Source organism: Protopterus annectens, chromosome 1.part1 (genome assembly GCF_019279795.1).
Source record: "Protopterus annectens isolate FY-2018-M chromosome 1.part1, PAN1.0, whole genome shotgun sequence".
Classification (NCBI taxonomy): Eukaryota; Metazoa; Chordata; order Ceratodontiformes; family Protopteridae; genus Protopterus; species Protopterus annectens.
In genome coordinates this window covers 698,079,597-698,106,116 of record NC_056726.1, presented here as the reverse complement: position 1 = coordinate 698,106,116, position 26,520 = coordinate 698,079,597, and the positions used below count along the sequence as shown (strand labels likewise).

The 26,520-nt window shown below is 42.2% G+C and overlaps 1 protein-coding gene across 1 annotated transcript in view; it reads left to right on the top strand.

Annotated features, from left to right (window-relative positions):
* Positions 1–26,520, top strand: part of PARP8 (poly(ADP-ribose) polymerase family member 8) — a 1,481,732-nt gene that overhangs the window by 1,419,395 nt on the left and 35,817 nt on the right. Inside the window, exon 23 of the mRNA XM_044077685.1 lies at positions 4,348–4,424. Coding sequence (XP_043933620.1) covers positions 4,348–4,424 — 77 coding nt within the window. The remainder of the gene's footprint in view (positions 1–4,347; positions 4,425–26,520) is intronic.

The following is a 26,520-nucleotide window of genomic DNA, read 5'->3' as shown; positions in this document are numbered from 1 at the left end:
TGGTGGGGAAATCCACCATTGCATAGTTCAGAAACAGTCTAAGTCTCATGGCACCACATCCTGCACACCTACTACTAGTGTACAGTCCACTGTGAACACACACATGCAGATGGGGAGAATATGCTAAACCTTCTCATGGCATGGCTTGACATCACTCTCATAGAACACATCTTGCCAGCTGCAAATCATGACAGTGACATTCTTCAGAGGGAATGCCTGCATGAATGGGGACATGTATAGTTAGCAAACATAACTCCTGAAGGCACCCTGACCTGTCACAGAGAAGCATGTACATTGCAAAAACATTTGCAATGGCAGTGTCCACCCACACAGCATTTGAACAATCCCCATCCATGTCTGAAAAGGTATTCCACACTGGGGACATCACCACCACCTCCCTGAACAGTGTTCCAAGCTCACCCCACTCATCAGGCAATGACACACATCTACATCATTTGCCCCCTCATCCACACTGCCCCCATTGCCAGACTGCCACTGTGGCCTTTTTTGTTTATGTATGTGATGACAAATGTGCCCTGACTTCTTTACTTTATTACCAGGGTAACTTGTGTTTAATATGCAGCATAGCCAGTCCATGTACAGTATAGAATGACCTGGTCATTGTGCTGCATGCATTAGTTACTGTTTGTTATGTCCATGCTGGCCCATAGTTATGAACCAGATGCTATCTCTTAGCCAGTGCAGTAACATGCAGCATCTGCTTTACATGGTCATGCTCTGCAGATGCTGTCTCTTAGCTAATGCAGCAACATGCAGAATTTGCTTTACATGGTCATGCTCTGCAGCTGGGTCCTCCAAAAAACCCTTACCAGGCACCTTTTTGTCTAATACTGCTTCTGACACATCCTCTTCTCTGTTGTCAATACTCTGCTGTACCAGTTTGCATACCAGCATGTTGTGTAACATAGACACACACACACACACACACACACACACACACACACACACACACACACACACACACACACACACCAAATATCTTACTTTATATTTCCAGAACATATTGCATGGTGCTTCCAGAGGCAACTAAACAGTGGAAGAAGACCTTTGCCAGTCTAAAGACACGTTCAGCAGTGTTTCAGATTTTAGTGTTTTACGTGCTGTCTGTCATGGTCTGTGGGTTTGATATGAGTGTCAGTAACTATGGCTCCAGAGCATATCCAGCATCATCAGTAAGATTTCTTTCAGAGAAATCACCCCAAAAATTTCTTATATATGTCACATATGTGTTAGATATGGGAACTGTGAGCACTGTCAGAGATGCACACTGACACATTGTGCGCTATCCCCTGTGCATTACAAACCACCCAACACTTGATACAGAGGAATCCCTTACAATTGATATACCATTATCCCTGTGTCTCATGTGAGAACTTGATGGCAACGTGAGTGCAGTCAGTGGCACCAAGTAACTTAGGTTCATAGGTGTTTACTAGGCTAATGACCACAATGGCCTTTTTAAGCCTAGCCATCCATTCCCAAATCTCTGACAGTTTCTGACACCCTTGATAAGTGTAATCAGGGGTTAGGGAGATGAACCATTTACAGGTTACCTGTGTCCATTAGAGACATAGGTGCCAAACCAGGGATGAATTTCTGGTTTCCCATCCAGTTGTCCAAGTTGCACTTGAATTGGGTTAGGGAGGAACTCTGCTTCACATGGATGGGGAGGCTGTTCCATAGATGCAATAGTCTCTGGGATACATATGTATCTCTCCAGCAGGTCCTAGTTATATCACAGGCAAGGTTTATGCCTTTAAAATGGGTAATTCTGGTGTTGTTTGTTTTGTGGATATGCAGGAGGTCCATCAGAGTGGGGTCTGACAATGTCTTGTATGCCAGGTATAGATATCCACTCAAAAGCCTGCAGGAGACAGACTGCAGGGATAGGGCCTTGAGGCGGTCTGCAGAGGATATTTTACTTCCACCCTGTATTCATTTAGCAAGGAACCTCTGTGGATGTTCCATTTGTTGGATATGCCTGGTTAGGTACATACCAAAGGGGGCATTGTACTCAGTGATAGGTCTGATGAATGCCAAATACAGTGGAACAATGACTTCCTTGGACTTAGATGCCATACCTTTGTTTATAAGTTGCGCAATATAGAATGATTTCCTCACCACTGTGGACACATGATGGTGAAAGGCTAGATTGCTACTGGGTCAAGTCTAAGGGGTGTGTTGTCAATATGATAGTTACTAGGGATGGATGACTTCTAAAGGATACTATTATGCATTTCTTGGCATTTAGTTTTAGTCCATGGCTCTGACACCAGTTGTTTGTCTGTGTCAGCCCCTCCTGGAGAACATTTGTGTCAGTGTGAGATTCAATGACAGCTCCTAATTTGCAATCATTTACAGATTTAGTCAGCCAGATACCAATGACATTGGCCTTGAATTCTGAGAAGTAAATGCCAAAAAGGAGCAGTCCAAGGACTGATCCCTGAGGGACTTCACTTGTGACTGGCCTCTTTGTAGAGGTGGACTCCCCAGTTCTAACTTCCTGGGTCCTGTCTGTGAGCCAGTTGGCTATCCACCAGGTGACATATGGTTGTGTACCTAACCTCTTGAGTTTGTAAACAATGCCTGAGTGTGATATTGTGTCAAATGCCTTTGGCCAGGTCAAGGTAGGCAGTGTGAACAATTTTGCCCTCATCCATTGCTTTGGTGACCTTCTCAAAGAAGTCCACCAGACTTGAGTAGGCATGATCTGCCCTTGACGAAACCAAACTGGGTTGGGTCCAGGGAATCAGGATTTGTCATAAAATGCCCACATGGTGATGTTCCTCCCATCAGCAATATGTGGAAACCACATATGCTTTTCCACATGCTGTAACATGGCACTGAGAACTGGTGAAGAATATGTGAGGCATATGCCTGGGGCACTCCACACATCCCATGAGCCTGCATGGGAGGATAATATGTATGTACCAGCTCCTTTATAGAGTCTCTATCCAAATAGTAGCAACCTACAATTTCATATGTCATAAAGGGGTTTAAATGTTATACTCAGTCAGATCCTTCCATGACAGTAACAGTAATGATCCTCAGTTTTGAAGCTGCTGGCAGAGGTGATGGCCTCATATATATCAGCTAATACTGCTGCTGTTCCTAATATTTTGGTGTGGTCAGTGTCTCTATTCACTACAGTTTTATGGTGTATAGCTATATAGGCAGCTGTGGCTCACAGTACAATTTTTATACGTTTCTGGATCATTTGGCCATGTTATTTGCTGTCATTTGAATTCTCCATTACTCTCATTATTATAATGTTAATTTCCATCTCAGTATACAGTAGTTTGCATAGTATGCCAGCTGTCGTATTTTGTGGGAATGCATGACTATGATATCTATGTCTCTGAATCAACTCTTCCACCTTGCTTGCCACCAGTCATGCCATTTTGCCCTTTGCATCATTCTGTGTATTTGTGGATAGTGGGAAACTTTCAGCAGCAATAATGTATTTTAATGGAAGTTGCTAGGTGTTAATAAATTGTTGTGATCTAGTTAATGATTTATGAAATGCACACCTGATGTTGAGTTGCATCTGTTAACCTGATTTTCGTTAGGCAATACTAGTTGGCATGGATATAAAAGACTGTAAAAATCTCTTTGAATTCCCATACATTATAATTTGACTAACTCAGTTCTCAGAATCCATAAACTGGGTTTACCTAAGGAATGTATGGTTTTGCACATGCTCTATCATCATAAGTGAAGCATACTATCTGTGGGAGAAAATCTCAGCACTAACTAAATCTTTCTATTTAACTTTTATGAAGGTTACTGCCTAAATGAATAAAAGTGACACTTGTTACCACTGCTGGAGTTGTATAACACCTAAATAGGGGTCTATATTAGATAACCGAAAGTTATCTTAAGTGAACCCTCACATGAGCGAAAACGCCAGGAATCGAAAGGGTGTTTGTGGGGTTGTGGTACAGTGAGGAGTGGGATATTTGCCCTTTCCTCACTGTAGTGTGATCTCGGAGTTGGAATATATAGTTAGAGGGGGTGTGAGGGGTGCAGCCCCCCATAATATGAAGTTTGATTACTGGCGTTTTTGCTCATGTGAGTGGTCGCTTAAGATAACTTTTGGTTATCTAATATAGACCCCTAAATAGTCCACAGCATTATTCTTTAAAATGTGAATTCAATGTGTAGATTGGTATCACTTCCTTGAAATTCTGAAAGACCCTCACATATTTGGTGAGACTCTAGAATTTAGAGAAGCTTGTGTAGTTAAACTGAATTAAATATATTTTCTAAACTAGTAAAGTATCTGCCATTCCTAAATGATTTTAAAGTGCCTTCTTTATTTTACAGGGATAAATAAAAAACATCTGAAGACATCACCTAAGGATGAGAACACTTCAAGCAGTAAAGCCAGTAATGCATTACAGGTACTGAGACCAGGATATATACAGTTGTGACATGTAGTTTACACTGGTAATTATTTACCAGATCATGACAAAGTGTTGCTTAATTTCAACAATGCCATCAGTTGTGTAACACTGACATATTCCATTAAAGCATTTTTTAACAGAACCACTTATATGAAAAGAAGGCTATATTTTGCAGCTACATGGCTTAACAATAGGATTACTCAGCTGGTAACTCTTTTCCAAGGCTGCCAGGAACCCCCTTTCCCATCTTGAACCATACATATCACTTTTGCCAGTTCTTCTTTGCTAAACTTCATTAACAGTTTCAGAGGAAAATGACCTAGGCTGCCTTTATGATTTTTATTTATATATTTATTTATCTTGCCTACAAATACTAGATGTTTATGTGTCTCTGAGTGTTGTTTAGAAGTTTCTGTTCATGTAGCTGACATGGGGAGCCATTAGGATATTCCAAAACCTCCTTGAAAAACAATAAAGAAACTAATTTCTTGCCTACAGTAAGGGAGTTTGCTGCAGAGCATTGTGCTAATGTTAAGGTCTCTTCTAAAATCATTTCTTACTTCTCTCTTCATCAAACAGCATGGATTTTTTTTATTCTTCTGTGCTGAAATTAGTAGTAAAAGAAGATGTATCTGATTCTATACAACTGATTAAGATGCCTCTTCTTGGAGTTATTGAGAGCGTTGCCTCTGTGGTCTTAGCTGTACAGGTCCAGTAGACTCCAGGACAGGTACACGGATATCCTTAATCTTGTCAATTTTACATGTACTGGACTATGAGAAGCTTACCAATTCAATCCTTAAATCTGAAGTGCTTGGTCTGGAAATAATTTTCTTGCCCACTCTGACCAATGCGCAATGGAGCATTTCCTAAAGCTACTTTTTCCACACTGCTGGAATTTCATTCATAACTGACCTTATCACTGACACCTGTATTTCGGCCAGTGACTTAGTTGCTGATGCCCATGCCTTTTTTGTATATACCAGTGTATCTCCTTCTGGCTGTAGTGTCATTTTATCTAGCACTATTATTCCCCGGCCAGTAATGTCCCATATTTGTGCATTGTCAGTGTCAGCTTTGTCAGCATCTCTCTGTCCAACATTAGTTGTGTCGGAATTGGTGTATGAGTAATTTCCATGATTGCAACTTTTCCAAACATTGATGCTACACTACCCTACTAGTCAATGAGTATTTACTGTTAACTTTTAACTCGTTAAATTTAAACTTGTGGATCAGACTTTAATACAGAAAATTATTACTGGTGCAGTGTCTTTGTGAATCTCTAGCAGTGATTCATTATTTGCAAGTTTTTTTTTTCTTTTTTGTTTTGTTTTGTTTTTTGTTTTTTTGTTTTTTGTTTTTGTTTGCTTGTTTTTTATTTTCTTTATGGTTGTGACCATGAGGGAGCATGGAGAGTGCAGGCGTACTTACCTCCTTATAAACAACACCTTTTAAAAAAAAATGGGTTGAGATTTTGGCCATTTTTATTTCACCCAGTCAAAGCTTCAGGCTGTAGTAACATAGTATGAGACTGATGCCCTCATCTTTGGCATCTTTGGTTTCTGATCTTGGAGCATCTCAAAAAATAGGGAGCTTTTCCTAGAACATAACCAGTGTACTTTTAGTCTTCTTCAGTACTATCCTTCCAGAGTTCTGATAACACGTTCTTTTATTCTTTCAATTCTGAGGCCTACTAAGAGACATATTATTTTATTTGTTTATTGACATTTGTTTACTGGGAAAGTCCAACTGGAGCTGTTGTGCCCATTTTCAGCAGAGGTCTGGGGAGAAAAGTTCCATAGACAACGTTTTAAAACAGCAAAAAAAAAAAATATGCAGCAATACATTTTTTACAGTGTTACACAGATAAAAGAAAATAAATTCACAAGATGATATAACAGAGTACATTATTGAAAAAGAGTTGTAATAGAAGCAAATGTAACATCACCTTCTATATACAGTAGAAGCAAATTATCATTATTAGATTGCATTTACATAAAAGTGAATGAATTGCCATAATTCTAATGCTTTTTATTTAAGGCTAAATGTAAGTGTTGAAAAAGATCAAATGACTGTCTATGGAAATTAGTAAGACGTTGCAGGTGACTTGAGAAATATGCATAGGGTGACACAGGATGTGCATAGAGGGGAGAAAAAGGCAAAAGAAAAGCGAGATTAAAAGGGATATTAGGGAGGAAAGAAATGCTCTCAGATGCTTACCCTGGATTAGAGCAGGAGCAGATGCAGGTTTTGGATAAGAATTTTTTTAGAGAGCATTTGAAGGAGGGCAGGTTAAAGATTGTTCTAACTGTTATTGGTAGTAAGTTCTAACCTTTAGCTACTTAGCAGCAATATACACTTTGAACCAAGGTTTTGGTAGGTTTATATACTGAGAAAAGTTGTTTATCCCCTAATTTGAGAAATCTTATGGGGAAGTACATGTTAAGTAAGGGGCTAAGAACTGGACAAGCTGTTGGTTTGTTCATGATGGTATGTGCAATTATAGGATGAATGTAGGAAACTTGGTGAGAAAGCTCAAGCCACTTAAGGGAATGGAGTGCTGTACAGTGATGAGTGAAGGAAGTTGCACTAGTTGTAAACTTGGAGATTTTGTCACAGCTTATTTTTAGTTTTGTTTTTAGGAAGGACTGTACGTTTTTTAGGACTAGAGATCATAAGGTAGAGAGGGTAGGAGGTAGGTTTGGCTAGAGTAGTTCTGGTAGGTGTATTAAGAAAGTGTTTGATATTCATCATATTGATTTCTACTGCAGTAGTCTTAGATATACAGTATGGGGTACGTCCTCCCAATGATATAACAGCCAGTTAGCTTCCAAAGCTTCAGAGCAACTTCCACATGCCCAGTCAGTAAGCTTGAGCTGAGCTGACGAAACAGACAGGTTTTGCAGGCTTTCAAGGATCGGCAGTTGGCTTACAGTGTTCCTTTGCTGGGTAGACAGTTCCTTTTGGGGAAAAAAATCCACTTTTTAGAAAATATTATTTATTTTTCTTTCCTGTTTAGGAAAGTTATTTTTAAGCTAAGACTGTATGTTTTAATACTCTTTCATGAGACTTTCCTCTCAGTTTAAATGCTGTGCAAAGTAATTGAAAACTATTTCTTTCTATGGAGAAACTGTGTTTATTTTAGTTTTGGGGGCTGGCAAAGTGTTTTAAAGTGATTTGTACTGTATTTTTGTGAGTAAAAAAGAGAGTTTTAAAGATTTTTGCTGCTTGCTTACCCCAAGGAAAGAGGCATCACTTTTGGCTTCAGAATGGAACAAACAATCTGTCCCACAGATAGTACTTCTCACAGCCACAAAAAGAAAAAAAATAAGCAAACAGCCTTTGCCACCACAGAAGGCTAGCAATTTGCCTCAGCTACAGTCATAGTGTGCACCTCAGATCTGTCTTCTTTTACCCCAGATCCCTCTGTGTCACACTTAAGGCCACTGTGAATTGGAATGAGCCACACACTTTGCAGCTGTTGCAGTCCTCTCCGTGGGCAAGGGAGAGCTGCTATTGTTCTGCGTAGAGGGAACATGGAAGGCTCCTCTGTTTAGTCAGAATGCTGTGCCCATCCCTCATGAAGCTGCTGGTGTAATTAATAACACTGTTGGCCCCATTTTTCCTGTCAAAAAGAAATAGAAAATTAAATATGTATGTACTCTCCCTCAAATTTACTGGGTCTGGCTAAGGCTTTAATTCAGACTAATTCAGAATTGAGCCTTCTTATAAACTTTTTCTAAAAGAAAGAGGGCTACCTCTTTTCCTGAAGAAATTCATGATTCTGAATCTGGACAAGAATATGAAGGGATATATACACTTCTTATAGATAAACTTCTCCAAAGCTGACTACAATCTCCTGTGGGATGGTATAAACAGCTTCACAGCCCCCCCCCCTCTGTTGGAACTGGGACCAGTGTCCAACTCTGCACCAAAGTACTATACAAGTACTATTATAGATGCATGGAATCAGGAATACCTGACAGGACAAAATCGTCCCCCACAAGGAAGAGTAAATCTGTCTGGTGGACATCTGCAATAAATAAACTATATAACAAAAGGAAAAAATTGCTGTCCAGGACCAAGAAGGAGCAGGTGCCTATTTGGAAGTAGTCTCTCCTTAGCCAGAGCAAGCAAATAAGAGCACTAGTAAAATCCTGTAAAGCCAACTTTGAGTCCACATTGGCCACATCTACTAGAGACAATTATAAGGCCTTCTTCACATATGTCCGCAATCTCAAAGGAAGCACGCAGATCTGTTCAGAACTGGTGGTCAAGGACACCACATACACAAATGCTGTACATATAGCCAACCTACAGGCTGCCAGATTCAGTGAAAACTTCACTCCTCTGTCCCCCATCAGTAAATCAGGACATCTCCAGTACCTGCCCCCCTCCTCTCATCTCTAGGGAACAGGTCATCATTGCTCTCTCAAAGGCAAAAAATACAGCCTCCATGGGAACAGATAACATCCCAGGCTGCATCCTACATGAACTCAGGCATGAACTTGCAGCACCATTACCACCCTATTCAACCAAAGTCTGAGTACCGGCTTTGTTCCAGTCAAGTGAAAGACAGCCACTGTCATCCCTTTACACAAAGTGGAGCATCCACCGATCTGGGAAAATATAGACCCATCAGCCTAACCTGCCTGATCTGCAAGGTCATGGAATGGATTATCATGGTAGATGGTGCACACTGCCTATCTTGACCTGGCCAAAGCCTTCAACTCGGGCATAATAGATAAACTCTCTCAACTAGGCATCAATCCATATGCTACCAAATGGGTAGCAAACTGGCTCACTGATAGAACCCACCTAATCAGTCAGTGCCAAAAAAATGCATCATCATCACCTTTAGGGAGAGTGTTGTCCCCACATATTATCACATTAATAACAACATCCTAAGCAAGTAATCAGTCATGAGGGATTTGGGCACCAAGATTGATACCAACCTGACTTTTGACCACCATGTTATTTCCGTTGTATGGAAATCTTCCTACATGGCCCACCACATAAGTAAGGGTATCTCATCCATGGACAAGGAGGTCATAACATCCCTTTATTCTTCCCGTATTCTTCCCTTATAAGGCCAATTATTGAGTACAATGCCTCCTTCGGCATGTACCTCACAAAGCACATGCAGCAGCTGGAGAGATCACAGAGGTTCCTCACCGGAAGAATCCAGGACCTCAAACATCTACCTACACCTATAGGCTAAAAGCCCTGTCTCTCTACTCAGTTTCATACAGACTCCTCAGAGGTGACCTCTGTCTTGCATACAAAGCAGTTTCAGACCCCACCTTGATGGGACTGCTGCATATCCACAAGTCAAGCTCCACTCAAGTAACCTGCACACGCAACCTCAACCAGCTCTGTGACATCAATAGGACTTGTTGGCGGGACAGATTTGTGTCCCAGAGACTCACCCATCTTTGGAATAGACTCCCTCTCCACATCAAGCAAAGTACCTCATTATCCTTTTTCAAGTGCAACCTGGATAACTGGATGGGAAACAAAAAATAAAACCCTGGGATTCCACCTGTGTCCCAGCTGGACAGGGTCTTTGGGTGCTGACTTGTCTAAACATGGGCTAAACTCTTGGCTAGACTTATAAGGGCCTCAGGGCCAATAGCCTAGCAACTTCTTTTGATCTTATGATACAGTGTTTTCTCCTCATTTTTCTGATTCAAGATACAGAGGAGAGTTCAATATCTGATTCTCCCTGTGAGGATTTATCCTTCTCTGAGACTATTTCCAGAATTTCCCAATGTTCTCAGTGGGTGAATATTGAGGTTTCTCAGTCCTTCAGGAAGTACTGTGAGCTGTAACAGGAGGAATTTCCAGAATCTTCACCCATTTCCACAGTTCTGTTAGCTGAGGAGGATGTGTGTGTCATTGCCTGCAATATTCCTGGTAGTCACCCTGCTGCCCTTAAAAAGACAGTATGTAAAAAGTTCCTTAATCTTTTAATTTTTTATACACTCTTCTCAAACCTGACCCAGCAGCTATAACTTTAATTAATCCTAGTGCTGGTAACCATTTGGTTAATTCCAATCCAACTCTTTCTGACAAGGATGGAAATATCATTTATAAGTAAGGGAAAAAAGTGAACACTTCTGCAAGTTTGATTTTCAGTGTTTTGTATTGTCAGGCTCATTTGTTAAATGTTTATTCTAAGTATAAGTAATGTTTTGTGTGCAGTCTCTTGTAAGGAAAAATCTGGTTTAAATAATTTAGTTTCTTCCATTGTATAAGTCACTACTCATTGTGTATAGTGTGTGTGTATGATTCAGTTGATACTTCTTCCAGGGCTATGGCCTCTGGTACTGTTTTGTGGGAGGTTGTCTGGATGCATACTCAGAACTTCTCAGACAATGTGAAAATAAGATTTTAAATGTTCCTTTGGATAGCAGTTTTGCATTTGGTTCCTCTGCTGTGGATTTTATCAAAAAGTGTAATGAAAGGGGTAAGTTGATACAGGAAATTTGTAAGATTTTTCAGCACTCCTTTTCCAAATTTTCTAAGGAATCTCTAACACCAGTTTTACGGAAAAAAAAAAAAACAGTCTCAACAAAATGCTGGTAAGCAGACATTTGAGAAGAAATGGTGAGGGGGGGGGGGGGTGTTCAAAAAGAATTAAGGAATCCACCAAAACTGATGACACATCAAATGACTAAGTGTCCTTGTACCGCTTTTCCACCTTGATAGTCCATTTTCCCTTCCAGGAAGTCTGAATATACATTTTTCCTTTTGGCAAAAGATACCTTCAGAGAAATGGGTTCTGAAGGTCAGTCAACAAGGTTATTCACGGTGGTGGGAAGATATCCCTCCTTTTCAATGAGGTAATTCCTCATTCACCAAACCAGACTGTTTTATTTCCCCATGTACTTCAACACATGCTGTCCCAGGGTGTGAAAGAACCAGTTCCTCCTTCCAAGGTTTTGACATTTTTTTCAAGGACGTTTTTAGAACCAAAGAATGAAAATACTTGGTGCCAGTTTTTGGATCTTTCATTTGTAAGTCTGTTTGTGAGTGTATCCAAATTCAAAATGATGTACTTTACAACCAGTTATATTTAGAAGATACGTAACATCACATTCCTCTTCAACCAGACTTCAGAAGTTTCTTGTATGTCTAGATCACGTCAGATGTCCTTCCATTTCACTGTTGCAATATTCATTACACTAAGAATCCCGTGCCAAGGGTGGCCTGACTTCGGCCAGTATACCAAAACCTTTAGGTTCTGTGATGCCCGTGCCCTGGCCCAGCAATCAAGGAGCCTCAATCCTTACCACTAACACCAGAGAGAGCATCTCATATATGAGGAAAGGATAACAAATACAGACAGTGAAGTGCAATTTCCATTAAGAGCATACAGAGATCACAGCAGTCCAGGGCTGGTCGCTCCCTTGCTCTCCAGGTCCCCAATAAGACTCAGCACTGGCACAGCTATAGGGTCCAGATCTCAGCCAGCTGGGCAAGCTAAAATTTCCAGCACCCTCTCTGTCCAACCAGTGCTTCATGTCCCTGCCCAAGTAGCTGACACACACACACACACACACACACACACACACACACACACACACACACACACACACACTGAGATAAGAGTTTATACAACCACACAGACACTTCTGTGAAAGGCTGGCACAGGTTTTCCTGCTCTGCCCCTTTTACCTAGACTATACGGTAGAAATCACTGCCACCATCCAGCTAATATTTATCAGCTACTCAAAGGCCCTTATGAAAGGGTGTCCAATTATTACTGTGCGATATTATTATCCAATTGGTAAATGTGACTAAACAGTCAATGCTTATTTGGAGTGACTTGGACAGTAAACTCTATAAATATGCAATGTACTCTAGAGCTTAAATTATCTCTGCACAAAACAGCCACAGTTGAAAGGTTTGAAAATATTTAATAATAAATACTAAAAACACAAGATAATACTTCTTACTGTACAGTGCTAGTCAAGAGTTCAAAGATCACAGATAAATACCTAAAATAATTCAGTAGTACAGTTCTGACATCACAGAAAAACACTTAATCTAATATTTCTAGTTTCTTGCTATATCTAACAGAAAACACAAGTCTAAAATAACTTACATAAGAAGTGTGCAGATTGGTGATGAGTTGGATGGTCAAGACAAAAATGCTTAATGCCTTCTGATTCTTAAAATCCTACTGCAGTTCTGATAAATATTGCATCATCTTTTTACACTTTCCTGGTCTTCCCAGGCTGACAGATACTACATGCTTTTGTTATCTTGCAGCTTCAGGAAACTACATCAATAAAAGACATTCCATATGTAAACTCTAGTAATTATTCCTTAAGTTAAAACAATAGGCAGAAAGCCTTCATCTAGCCCGGCTGGAGCCAAATTGCAAACATCAAAGACAGTCATGAAATAATTTGAAACTCAAAGGACATACAAGAAATGCTTGACTTAGCTTTGTTTACAGCAGAGGGCAATGTTGCTATATTGTTTTAAGTTCAACATTTCACAGCATATTCTTGCATTTAAAAAAAACAAGCCTGTATTTCAACATTTATATTTACAAATGACAGAATTATCTGCACAATTCTATCTGGCTAGGCTGGCAACCTTCACATCCCCCCCCCCAGAGAACTCAAGCTAGTTTTTCAACTGACCCTTGAGAAACACAGCTTGAGAGGGTTAGGTCTGTCTGAGTGTACCTCACCCCATTCCCTGTCTTGAGAGCCCATCTGCATTGGCATTGCTAACCCCACTGCAGTGCTGCACTGACATATCATATGCTTGCAACACCAGGCTCCATCTTAGCAACTTGGCATTTTGCTGACTGGCTCTATTTAACCATATTAGCGGGTTGTGATCTGTCATAACAGTGAATTTCCTTCCATACAGATAAGGCTGAAGTTTTTCAATGCCCACACTATGGCTAGACATTCCTTTTCTACAGCTGCATAGCATTCCTCCCTGGGTTGGAGCCTACAACTGAGATAAATCACTGGGTGCTGTTCCCCCTCTGAAGAAATCTGGCTAAGTACAGCCTCCACCCCATGGTTAGAAGCATCCACCTACACAACAAATTATTTGCTGTAATCTGGACTGGCTAACAGAGGGGGTCCTCCCAAAGCTTCTTTAAGCTTCTGGAATGCCTGCTCACATGCTGGGGTCCACACTACCTTATCTGGCCTGCTCTTCCTTGTCAGGTTTGTGAGGGGAGCAGCTATGGTACTATAACTGGGGACAAACTTTCTGTAGTACCCTGCTGTCCCTAAAAATGCCCTCACCTGCTTTTTACTAACAGGTGCAGGCCATGCCTGAATGGCTTCCACTTTGGCAGGTTCTGGCCTTACCTTACCACTCCCCACTCTATGTCCTAGGTAGGAGACCTCCGCCATACCCACCTGACATTTGCTCGGCTTAATGGTCAACCATGCCCTCTGTAGTCTGCCCGGGTCAATATTAGAACCGCGAAAGCCCATTTAAGCGAATACGTAAACGTCGACACATATTGTGCGAACTGCGAGTACACCAAACGCCTGAAACCGTGAAATTTAAAATCTCAAATTGGCATAGTTGGCCCTTCTGTGGTATAGCTCTGTCAGGTAAGTGTGCGATAATTATGGACCTTAGGGTTAGGGTGCGGGTTAAGGTAAGTGCATAGATAGTAATGTTTGTATGGTTTAGTGTAGGGTTTGAAGTAGGGTTTTGTTAAGTGTATGTGTGTGGATTATTTATTTTGCTTGGCTATAGATCATTAAGGTAAGTGTACAATAGTTACAGACCTTAGGGTAAGGGTGTGGGTTAAGGTAAGTGCATTGATAGTAATGTATGTAAGGTTTAGTGTAGGGTTAAAAGTAGGGTTTCAGTTTGTGTATGTATGTGGTTTATTTATTTTGTTTGGGTGGGTAGTATGTAGCGAGCGGTAGGGTTGGCCAACTATGCTGGTTTGGGATTTTGAATTTTGCCGTTTTGGGTGTTCTGTGTACTCGCAGTTCGTGCAATATGTGTTGATGTTTACGTATTCGCTTAAACAGGCTTTTGTGGTTCTAATATAGACCTGTCTGCCCAGCACCTCCCTGACATGATGAAGGTGCTCTGGCCAGGAATGGCTGTATATGGCAATATAATCTAGTTAAGCAAGGGAAAACCCTCCTTCTCCTGATAGGATACGATCTACCAGCCTCTGGAAAGTCACTGGGGCATTCTTCATCCCAAAGGGCATCTTTGTGAACTCGTGCAAAACAAAAGGAGTCACAAAGACTGACTTCTGTCTAGCACTGGGAGTCAAGGGCACCTGCCAGTAACCCTTGGTAAGATCAACGGTTGTAAGATACTTAGCCCCAGCCAGCTGCTCTAGGGCCTCATCTGTCTTAGGCATGGGGTAAGCATCCAACTCTGTGTGACTATTTAATTTCTTGTAACCTGGTGCTGCCATCCTTCTTTGGCACCAGCACCACTGGGGAGGCCCAAGGTCTGCTGGATTCTTGAATCACCCCTAGTTCCAACATCTCCTGTAACTCCTCCCTCAGGGTCTGTTTGACTCTCTCAGGCACCCTATAAGGGCCTGCCTAATAGGCCTTTGGGGACCTGTATCCACCTGGTGCTGTACTAGATGGATGCACCCTGGTTTCCCAGTGAACATGTCCCCAAATTCCTGCAACATTGCTCGGATTTCTCAAACCTGGGTAGGAGATAGCTGCTGGGACATTGCTACCCCTTCCACTGAGATGTCAGCCCGAGTGTCACTGAGGAGATCACTCCCCAGATCTCCTTCAGACTCCTCCTGCAATCCACTGCAAATGCTCAGCACAAGGGCCTCCCTGTCATGATAAGGTTTCATCATGTTAACATGGTACAATTTGTGCCCCTACCATCTGCCTAGCAGTTTCACCATGTAGTTAACATTACTTACCTTTCTTACCACCTTGTAGGGTCCCTCCAAAGCTGCTTGCAGCTTGTTGTGTCTGAAAGGAATGAAAACCATTACCTGCTTCCCCACAGCATACTTTCTAGCATTCCTGTCATACCACACCTTTTTCTGTTGTTGGGCTTCTGCCAGGTTCTCCTGAGCCAAGCCCATGAGTTCCCTGAGCCTTGTACTGAGGGTTAGAACGTATGCCACAACAGACTCCTTGTGAGACTCACACTCAACTGCCCACTCATCTCAATTTAAATCTAGAGGTCCCCTCACCCTATGCCCATACAGCAACTCAAAGGGTGAAAAACCTGTGGATTCCTGGGGAACTTCTCTGTAAGCAAACAACAGATTGGGCAAATATTTGTTCCACTCCCTCTTAAACTGATCTGCAAATGCCCATAGTATGGACTTGATTGTAGAGTTTAACCTCTCAGCAAGACCATTAGTCTGGGGATGGTAGGGAGTGGTCTTCATGTGCTTCACCCCACAGGACTTCCACAGACAAGCCAGCAGGTCTGACATGAAATTGGCACCTCTGTCAGTCAGTATTTCTTTTGGGAAACCTACCCTGCTGAAAATCTCTAACAAAGCATTTGCCACCTTCTCTGTCTCAATGGAGGACAAAGCCACTGCCTCAGGGTATTGTGTAGCATAACCCACTACCACTAGGATATACCTTTTCCCTGTGGAACTTGGGGTACTCATAGGACTGACAATATCCATAGTTACCCACTGAAATGGCTCCTCAATCACAGGCAAAGGCATCAAAGGAGCTCTCACCTTGTCTCCTGCCTTGCCTACCTTTTGGCACTGCTCACAGGTCCTGCAATACCCTGTTACATCTCTGGAAATTCCAGACCAATAGAAGTCTGCATAATATGCGTCTTTGTACGTTTTATGCCCATATGACCTGCAAAGGGAATATCATGGGCTATGGGTAGAAGCGCCAGATGGTAGGCTCTAGGCACTACCACCTGCTGTACTCTCTTACCTTCTAGCCCTCCCTCAGGGGTCCACTCTCTGTATAGTAACCCTTTGCCCCAGTATACAGATTCCCCCCTTCCTTGAGAATCAGGTGCCACCCTAGCTACCTGCCACAGGCCTTGCAATGTAGTGTCTGAGAGCTGAGCCTGTCTCAACTCTCTCCTTGTAACCCTTCTCAGCTCCCCTTCCACAGGATGTCTGGCATCCTCTGACAGTGGTGCCTCACTGTCAGCCTGGGTACTACTACTCACCTCTACCTTTGCAGTCACTCTGTCCAAGGAACCATCAATACCCACAAGCAGCTGTGGCTCACCTTCAGTTTCACTGCTACAGAGTAGCTCCCTCACTGAAGTAACCACCTCACCAGTCCTTGCTGCAAGTATGCAATCTGTCTGGGTTTCTCTAGGCTACCAGACCCACATGCTTGTCCCCTAGTCTGACTGTGTGTAACTGCATAAGCACATGGTACCGCCTCATTCAAATCCTACCCTATCAGGACATCTGCAGGATGCTAGTTTAGTACCCCTGTTGTCTCAAGACAACCTACTATTGGCATGTTGTCTTTCCCACTTACTGGCTCCAATTCCTTTTGTTCCCCACCTTGCCTCTGTGGACACCTGTATGCCACAAGGCCCCACTGGTTGCATTCATAACATTTAACCCTAGCTCTTGGATGTTTACCTGGACTAGTGGCTTCCCCTGCTACCGGCAGATTCTGTTGGGGGAAGTCTGTGCTGCCCACCATGGGTTCCTTTAGACCCATGAGCAGTACTGGGGGTCCCCTTACTGTGCAGGCCTGCCCTGCTTGCCAGGTATAGGTCTCCTCTCTTTCCCAACTCATCTGAAGTAGCACATTGCCTATCAGCTAACCAGATCCTCATGTCCTCAGGCAAAGTGCTAAGGGCTTGTTTCCTCACCAAAAGGTCTGTCAGCCCTTCAAAAGTGGTGACCTGACATCCACTCACCTGCCTATGGAAATAAGTGCTCAATTCAGCAACATATACATACACACTTTCATCTGTCTTGCGTCTATGCTCACAAAACTTTTTCCTGTATGTTTCAGGTATTAGCTTAAACAGTTCTAAAATACATTTCTTAACAGCAGTATAATCAAAACATGCAACATCAGACATTTTAGACAGTACGGTTACAGCTTTACCATAGAGTAAGGGGGTCAGGAACCGTACCCAGAGCCCTTGGTCAACCATACTGTTTACATACCCTCTCAAACATATGAATGAAACTATCAAAATTATCCCTCTCTTTAAACTGAGGAAGAAATTTACTGACCTTTTGTGCTTCTGGGGTCCAGTTACTCCCTTCCCCATTACCTCCATGACTCTGGCGAAGAGTCAGGATTTCCTTCTCATGCTGCCTTTGCTTCTCTTTTTCCTCAGTCTGCAGACATAACAGTTTCTCATTTTCCTCTGCCTGCAAACATCGCAGTCTCTCATTTGCTTCTATTTTCACATGCCTGGCCTCCAACTCAAGTTTCTTTAGCTCCAGCTGGATTTTTAAGTCCACTGCAGAAAGGTTGAGCTGTCCATTCTCTGAGGGTATTATATCTCCACTACCAGTCTGATTGTCCTCCTGGTTGCTGTTTTCTGATGCAGCTGTAACCAAGGCTGCAAACAGGTCTTCCTTAGTCAGGTTTCCATGCACCAGTCCCCTAGCCTGGCACATCTCCACCAGCTGGCACCTTGTCAGCTTTCCATACTCCTCTGCTGACATACTGCTTGCTCACCCTGCCTAACTAAGCTAACAAAAAAATAAGACAATTGTGATCTGAACTCTGAGTATTCACTACGTGGCTGTTTTAGAGTACAAAACACTTTCAAAGCTTACTGTACACAAGCTACAGGATTCACTCTACCCACACCACTACAAGCCAATTAGTATTTGCCAACCAATTAATATGTGGTGTGGCTATCCCACCGCTGCCAAACAATTAATATGTGAGGATATCTCAACCACTGCCACCAATTAATATGTGATGCATGTTCCCTGGACAGCAATCAAAGAGCCTCAATCCTCACCACTAACACCAGAGAGGACATCTCATATATGAGGTAAGGATAACAAATACACACAGTAAAGTGCAATTTCCCTTAAGAGCACACAGAGATCACAGTCAGTCCGGGGCTGGTCACTCCCTTCTCTCCAGGTCCCCAATAAGACTCCCCACTGGCACAGCTATAGGGTCCAGATCTCAGCCAGCTGGGCAAGCTAAAATCTCCAGCACCCTCTCTGTGAAACCAGTGCTTCGTGTCCCTGCCCAAGGAGCTGACACACACACACTTTGAGATAAGAGTTTATACAACTACACAGGCACTTCTGGGGAAGGCTGGCACAGGTTCTCCAGCTGTGCCCCTTTTACCCAGACTATATGGTAGAAATCACTGCCACCACTCTGCTAATATTTATCAACTACTCAAAGGCCCTTATGAAATGGTGTCCAATTATTACTGTGCAATATTATTATCCAATTTGTAAGTGTGTCTAAACAGTCAGTGCTTATTTGGAGTGACTTGGACAGTAAATTTTGTAAATATGCAGTATACTCTAGAGCTTAAATTATCTCTACACAAAACAGCCACAGTTGAAAGGTTTAAAATATTTAATAATAATAAATACTAAAAACACAAGATAATACTTCTTACTATACAGTGCTAGTCAAGAGTTCAGAGATCACAGAGAAATACTTAAAATAATTCAGTAGTACAGTACTGACATCACAAAAAAACCCTTAGTCTAATCTTTCTAGTTTCTAGCTATTTCTAAAAGAAAACACAAGGGTAAGATAACTTACATAAGAAAACAGGCAGAGTACTGATGAGTTGGGTGGTCAAGACAAAAATGCTTAATGCCTTTTGATTCTCTGTGTTTAAATTCCTATTGCAGTTCTGATAAATATTACATCATCTTTTTACACTTTCCTGATCTTCCCAGGCTGACAGATACTACAATCTTTTGTTATATTGCAGCTGCAGGAAACTACATCAATAAAAGACATTCCATATGTAAACTTTAGTAATTATTCCTTAAGTTAAAACAATAGGCAGGAAGCCTTCATCTAGCCTGGCTGGAGCCAAATTGTAAATATCAAAGACAGTCATGAAATAATTTGAACTTCAAAGGACATACAAGAAATGCTTGACTTAGCTTTCTTTACAACAGAAGGCAATGTTGCTACATTGTTTTAAGTTCAACATTTCACAGCATATTCTTGCATTTAAGAAAACAAGCCTGTATTTCAACATGTATATTTACAAATGACAGAATTATCTGCACAATTCTATCTGGCTAGGCAGGCAGGCTTCACAGGTTCCTTTATGTTATGCTGTACATCACACATATGCTCCTTGTGTAGCATAAGGCATAAAGGTGATGCCCAGATGTACCATCTGTAGAGTGCCTCCAGTCCGAACGCCATCTCTTGATCATCAGTCCGAATGCCTGTTCTATTGCTGGTTCACCAAGCCATTGCAGAAAAGTGCCCTATTGGGGTTTTTGTATCTTGTCTTTTCTTTTATACTTTGTTGCTTGAGGGGTTTCATGTCATGCAAGAAGGGTAAATGCCAGTGTGGGAGACAGATTCCCCATAAAGACAGTCACAAGCAGTGAATGTTTTGCCTCAGTGCTTCCCAAGACCATACATCCTGTTAAATCTGTCAGGCCTTTGTTCCCAAGACCCTCCAGAGTAGGCTTTCTTTGTTGGCATTATATCTAGAGAATGAATGTCTTAAGCTCTTAGCTAAAGACACTATGGAAGGAACTATACTCTCAGAGGAGCAGCTGTCCCTGTAGAAGGAGGCCAAGAAATCTAGGCCAGATTCTTCTGCTGTACAGCATCTGCCAGACATCCCTCCTGAGGCAAGTGAAAACTCAGAGGTTTGTCTGGCTTCACGGTTGGATTCTTTGGCCATAACCGCATTGGAGGCCATTGGGGATCCGACCTTAGATGCATCCTTGGAGGCCTTGCAGACATCTGCATCAGATGTTCGGGAGGAACAGCGGATGATATTTCTGAGAGGTCTAGGGGTGTTCCTCAAATGTTAGTCAGAAAAGAGATCCCTACTACCATATCTGAATGGTGTCCAGGGTCAGAGCCTTCTACATTTCATAAGGAGGATGTCCCTTTAAAGAAAAAGCAGAAAACTAAGCATATTGCTTTATCTCCTAAGGACCTACAGAGTGAATGGCAAAAGGGTTATTTAATGCTTTGTTGGCTTTAAAACCTCCTCAGGGCTCTTCTGTTCCAGCTCCTCATGGTCCTCTACTCCCCTTAAAAGATCCAGGGAACAAGATTCCCCTGCGAAGCGGCGGGCTCAGATGAGGAATCCTCTCAGATTCCCTCTCCTTTAGATTATGGGTCTGAGGAAGATGAATCTACTAGCCATGATACTTCTTTTGAGGAAATTTCCTTTGGAGACACAATTTCCAGGATGAAGGATTTTATTAAAATGGGATTGTGCTTAGGTTTCTGAAGTGCAGAAAAGGTATTATGAGCTCCTACAGATGTATTCTCCCAGGCCTCATGCTCTACCTCCTGTTCTGGCTGCATTGCTGAGTGTCTTTTCTAATGCTTATAAGGCTCATGACTCACAGCCCCCTGCTGCCAAGAAACCTGATAGGTTTTATAGGGTGCCTGAGGACTGTACATTTCTTTATAAGTCCTCTACTGCTGACTCTTCAGTGGTGTCCACTGCTTCTGACTAGCCATCTCAATTGCTTCCTTATCCAAAGTTATTGCCTTCTGACAAAGATAGCAGAACTATGGAAAGGTTGGGGAAAAAGGTTTATACCTTTGCTACTTTAGCTTTTAGGGATGTCAATTATCAACCCATATATCCAGGTGCATGTTGCCTCTTCTTTCCCAGGCCTGTCATGTAATTTCTGATCTTCCAAACTCTTAAGGGAAAACTTCTGCCCTTTCCTTGTTAGGGACTTCCTCCCAGGTGTCTTGTCATTCCATCATGTGTATGTATGATGCAGCAGATTCTTACTCTAGGGCTGCTGCTTTTGGGTCTGTGATGAGGAGACATTCTTGGCTTTGGCTTCAGCCTTTGCCTGATGATATTAAGGCTAAGTTGATGGATGCTCCTCTGGATAATAAACACTTATTTGGCAAAGATACTGCCACTTATTTGGCAAAGCTACTGCTGATTTGTTTAAGTCCCTTCAGGATAATGGCAAGGCTTTACAGGAAGCTGAATATTTTTTGTTTTTCCTGTACCCAAGTTTCAGAGAAATTACCCCAATAAGCCAGCCTTTATTCATAGACAATCTCACCCTCCTTCCAAGGGCAAGAAAGGTCGGAAGTGGGCTCCTCCTGCTAAAGCTACACACAATTCTGTACTCCAGAAGTCTCCTTTTCCTGATAAACCAGGTGTTATCTGACTATCCTATTCTTCCCAGCCACATTCCTCTTTCTCTTTGCCATTCTCTGTCTATTCCTGTTTGGTTAAAGATTATTCAGGACTCTTGGGTTCTGTCCATTATCCGTCAAGGATATTTCATGATCTGGAAATCTTTTCCCCCTTTTATGGGAATTTCTCAGCCTCCTCAGGAACAGCTGTCCTTCTTTCCAGGAGTGCTTCGGGACCTCTTAACTCAGGTTGCTATTTAAGAAGTTCCAGTTTCCCAAAGGGGGAAGGGGGGTTTACTCCAGAATGGTCCTAGTACCCAGGAAAGAGAGTACTTGGAGACCAATTTTAGACTTTTCTCCTCTAAATACATTTCTGAAGGTTCCCTCTTTAAGAATTGTGTCCCTTCAGACTCTGTTCCCTCCTTTGCTTCCTCAGGCTTACATGGTGTCTCTGGATCTCAAGGATGCTTATCTCCATATCCCAATTCATCTCCGTTTCAGGAAGTTTTTACATTTCTGTGTTGCTTCCTGGCATTTTCAGTTCTCTGCTTTGCCCTTTGGCCGTTCTATTGCCCCAAGGGTATTCACCAAACACCTCGCTCCTGTGATTGCTTTTTGCTGGCTAAGGGGATCCAGGTCTTTTCCTACTTTGATAATCTCCTGTTTCAGGTATCTACTCCAGAGATCTTGTTGCAAAATCTTTACTTTGCAATCTCCCTTCTGCAGAGCCCATGGTTCACTATAAATCTCAAAAAGTCCTTTCTGACTCCTTCTCCGGATCAGATTTTTCCGGGGTGCAGGCTACACTGTTCCCATGCTGGCATCCTTGCCTCCTTCCAAGGCCCTAACTGTTGTTTCCTTTTTTTCAGTCCCTTCTTCCTCTGACCTCTATAACAGCAAGGGAATTTCTGAGAGCTCTGAGGTTTATGGCTTCAACTATTCATATGCTTCCTTTTTCCAAACACCATATGAGAAAACTTCAGTGTTTTCTAAAGTCAGTTTGGCTTTAGCATTCTCATCCCTCAGTTTCTTAGTTCCTCTTCTCCCTTGTCTCAGGCAGGAACTTCAGTGGTGGATTCAGCAGTTGACTTTCAATCCAGGGCTCCCTTTCCAACCACCTCTTCCCTCTCAAGAGCCAGTCACAGATGCCTCAGATGTGGGATGGGGAACACCTTTCAGCTCCCTAAAGGTGCAGGGAGTCTGGTCGCCTCTTCAACAGAATGACCACATCAGTGTCAAGGAGTTGAGAGCCCCTCTGCTGGCTCTTCAGGCCTTTCTTTCTCTTCCTCCCCAGGACCTCTCAATGTGTTTACAGATAATACCACAATGATGTGGAATGTCAACAAACTTCTTTGTCGATTGTTACTTCTGGTGTGGGAACTAGCTGACTGGTTCCAAGTGACTCTTCAGGCAGTATACATTACTTCAGGTCAAAACATTGTATCAGACATTCTGAGCAGGTCCATAGCTCAATTCCATGAATGGATGCTTCACAGGGATGTATTTCTGGGCATTGTCCAGCAGTGGGGTTCTTTTTGTCTCCCCTCTGGAACTGTTCCAGAGTCACAGGTCCTATGGTTTGGAAGGTGGGCACCCTCTCTATTACTTGGAAGGTGATATTTATGCTTTCTCTCACCTTCCCCTCATTCCAAAAGTCTTATTTAGAATTCAACAGGATGCTCCCAAAATCTTGTTGTTTACCCTGTTTTGGCCAATATAGCATTACTTCCCTCTTTTTCTGCATTTAGCCAGGAGTAGTCATCACAAGTTTCCTCACATGGTAGACCTACTCATACAAAAAAATGGATCTCTCATCCATCCCCACCTGTCCACTCTTCAGCTGACATTGTGGATGATAAGAGTTTGATTCCACATAAACACCTTTTTTTTCTGAGGATGTGCTTAGGGTCCTGCAGGATGCCAGAAAACCCACTACTAGGAAATCCTACTCATCCAAATGGACGAGATTTTCTCTTTGTTGTCTTTCTCATAACCTGGATCCACTTTCTGTGGATGTTCCTTTTGTTCTCTTTTATCTATGTGAATTGCTCAATGCTGGGATGGCTTATTCTTAGGTTAAGACCCACTTACCAGCTGTTTCTGTTTGTCTGCCTTTATTATCTCCTTTAGCTTCTGAATTTGAAGCTAAAACAATTCCTTAAAGGCGTCCTTCATCTTAGGCCTCCCAGCCAGCCTGTTCCCTCCTGCCAGGGATCTTAATTTTGTTTTAGGAAAATTGACACAGGGTCCTTTCGAGCCTGCAGCCTGAGCCTTGCAACATTGCTCTTGGAAGACTGTACTTTTGTCTGCCCATACTTCTCCCAGACAGGTGTCTGAGCTTCAAGCCCTTATGGCTTGTTCTCCTTTTCTGGTGTTTCATAATGACAGGGTGTCCCTTCATACTAATCCTTCTTTCTTGCCCAAGATGCTTAATGAGTTGTCTCTTAATCAGTCTATTCATTTGCCCACTTTTTTGCCTTCTCCGCAATCAGCCAGTGAGAAGGTGCTGCATACATTGGATGTGCATAGATGACTCAGATTGTATTTATATAAGACTAAGACTTTTCATAAATCTGATCAGCTCTTTGTTTCCTTTCCTCCTAGATCATTAGGACTGCCATGTCCAGCAAGCTGTTTCCTCTTGGATTTCTAAAGTTATTTCTTTTTGTTATTCCTTTCATGGTAAGAGCCTTCACTCTCCTGTTAAGGCTCATTCTACTAGAGCTGTAACTTCTTCTGGGTTTTTTTTTCAAGAGTTTGGATACTAACGCTATTCTTGAAGCAGCTATATGGACTTTTGTGCATACTTTTACCAAACACTACAAGTTGGATGGAATTTTAAGAGCTAGAGCTGGTTTTGCTAGGGCCATCCTTCTTGAATTCCTAGAGAGCTCTTCCTAGAGAGCTCTGTTGGTCCTTCTTCCTCCCTCTGTGCTTCCTGAGCTTTGCTGTCTCCCTACTGTAATAAATACTGCAACAGTGAAATGGAAGGACATAGTACAATTGTGTAAAATCGTACCATAACTGTAGATGTCCTTCTCTTCACTGTTGCAGTATTCACTCCCTCCCCCCACCCCCGGTGCAATTCTCATCTGGATGTACTGATTACCTTTTCTGTTCCTTGCAATGGCATTACTACTGGGGATCTCAGTTCTGAGGATGGTATGTCTGAATTTCACCCTTATGCCCAGTGCTACGCAAGAAGCATACATGTGACATACAGAGTAACCTAAATCAACCCAAGGCTTTGGTATACTGGCCGGACATCAGGCCACCCATGGTAGGGGATCCCTAGTGTAATGAATACTGTAACAGTGAAGAGAAGGACATCTATCATTATAGTAAGATTTTACACAACTATTCTTTCTCTGCCTTACCTTTTGTACTATCCACTGCACTAATATTGTTCACAAAGTGTCTGATACCAGTTATACCTCATCGCAGGCTACAGGGTATCAACATTTTTCCATATTTAGACAACTTGCTTATCTTTGCAGAGTCTTTTTCAAAATGTCAGGAATCTCTCACTTGGCTGAGAGATCTCTTACATAAGCTGGGATTTAAAGAAACGTTCAACAGTCTTTTTGACTTGGGCTGTCAGCTAGACACCTCTATATAAAGAGCTTTTCTAGCCCAAGAAAAGGTGAATCTATATCTAGATCTATTTCTAAGGTTTTCCAGTTAGACCTCTGTCACTGTGAGGGAATACCTCAGGATTTTGTGTCTCATGGCATTTATGATTCTCAAGATAACCCTGAGAAGATGCCATGTGAAAAATATACAATGCTGCCATAAGTCTCTTTGATCCCAACAACAACATCCTTTGGCTTTTCAAATCACAGTGCAGGAGGTTTGTCAGAAGAGAAATCCATAGGTTTATAGGTGTTTATAAGGCTTTATATCATAACATCAAAAGGAACTAATCTCGAATGGCTTAAATATCAAAATTGCCATTCATCGAAATCACTTTTGTGGGGGGCCGTGCCCCCCAGACACCCACTAATTATATATACCAACTCCGAGATCACACTATAGTGAGGAAAGGGCAAAATTCCAGACTTTTACTGTACCACAATCTCACAAAAAAACAAATCGATGAACGTCAGTTTCGATATTTAAGCCGTTCGAGATTCGTTCCTTTTGATAATATGATATAGACCCATTTATAAGGCTAAGTTGATGGAGAGAGCAAATATCCCTAAATCTGGAATGTCCTTTCTCCCTCCCTTATCCAACACAGTCACCACAGACACCTTAGACTTTGCTTGTGGAGCAGTTTCAGGAAGTATAAACGTGAGAGGAGTGTGGCACACCGTGGACAGATGCAAGCACATAAACATAAAAGATAAAAGAGATGCTTGCCCTGATTAAGGCACTCAGCTTTCTGAATCATCTCTGGTCATCAGGACCTCTTTAGATTGTTACAGGTACAGTCATGTGGTACATCAAGAAGAAAGGGAAGACCAGTTTGACCCCCTTTGCAGACTAGTCATGTTAACTTGGGATATAACTTCACAACATATCCTCATTCTGTAGGCATCCCACATTCCATCAGAGAAAAACTGTGTGGCAGACAAGCTGAGCAGGACAAGTACAGACTTTCACAAATAGAAACTAGATTAAGGGCTATTCCAAGATTTATTTGTTGGAAGCTTCTCAAGTAGCTCTATTTGCCTCATTTCTAAACAATTATCTGGCAAGATTCTGCTCCAGAACTTCAGAAAAGAAGGCTTGGAAGACAGATGTCTTTTCTTTTCCTTGCTTTCCACCCTTTCCACTGATATCCAAGGTCCTTCTGAAGACTCAGAAGGAATCCCACTAGATCA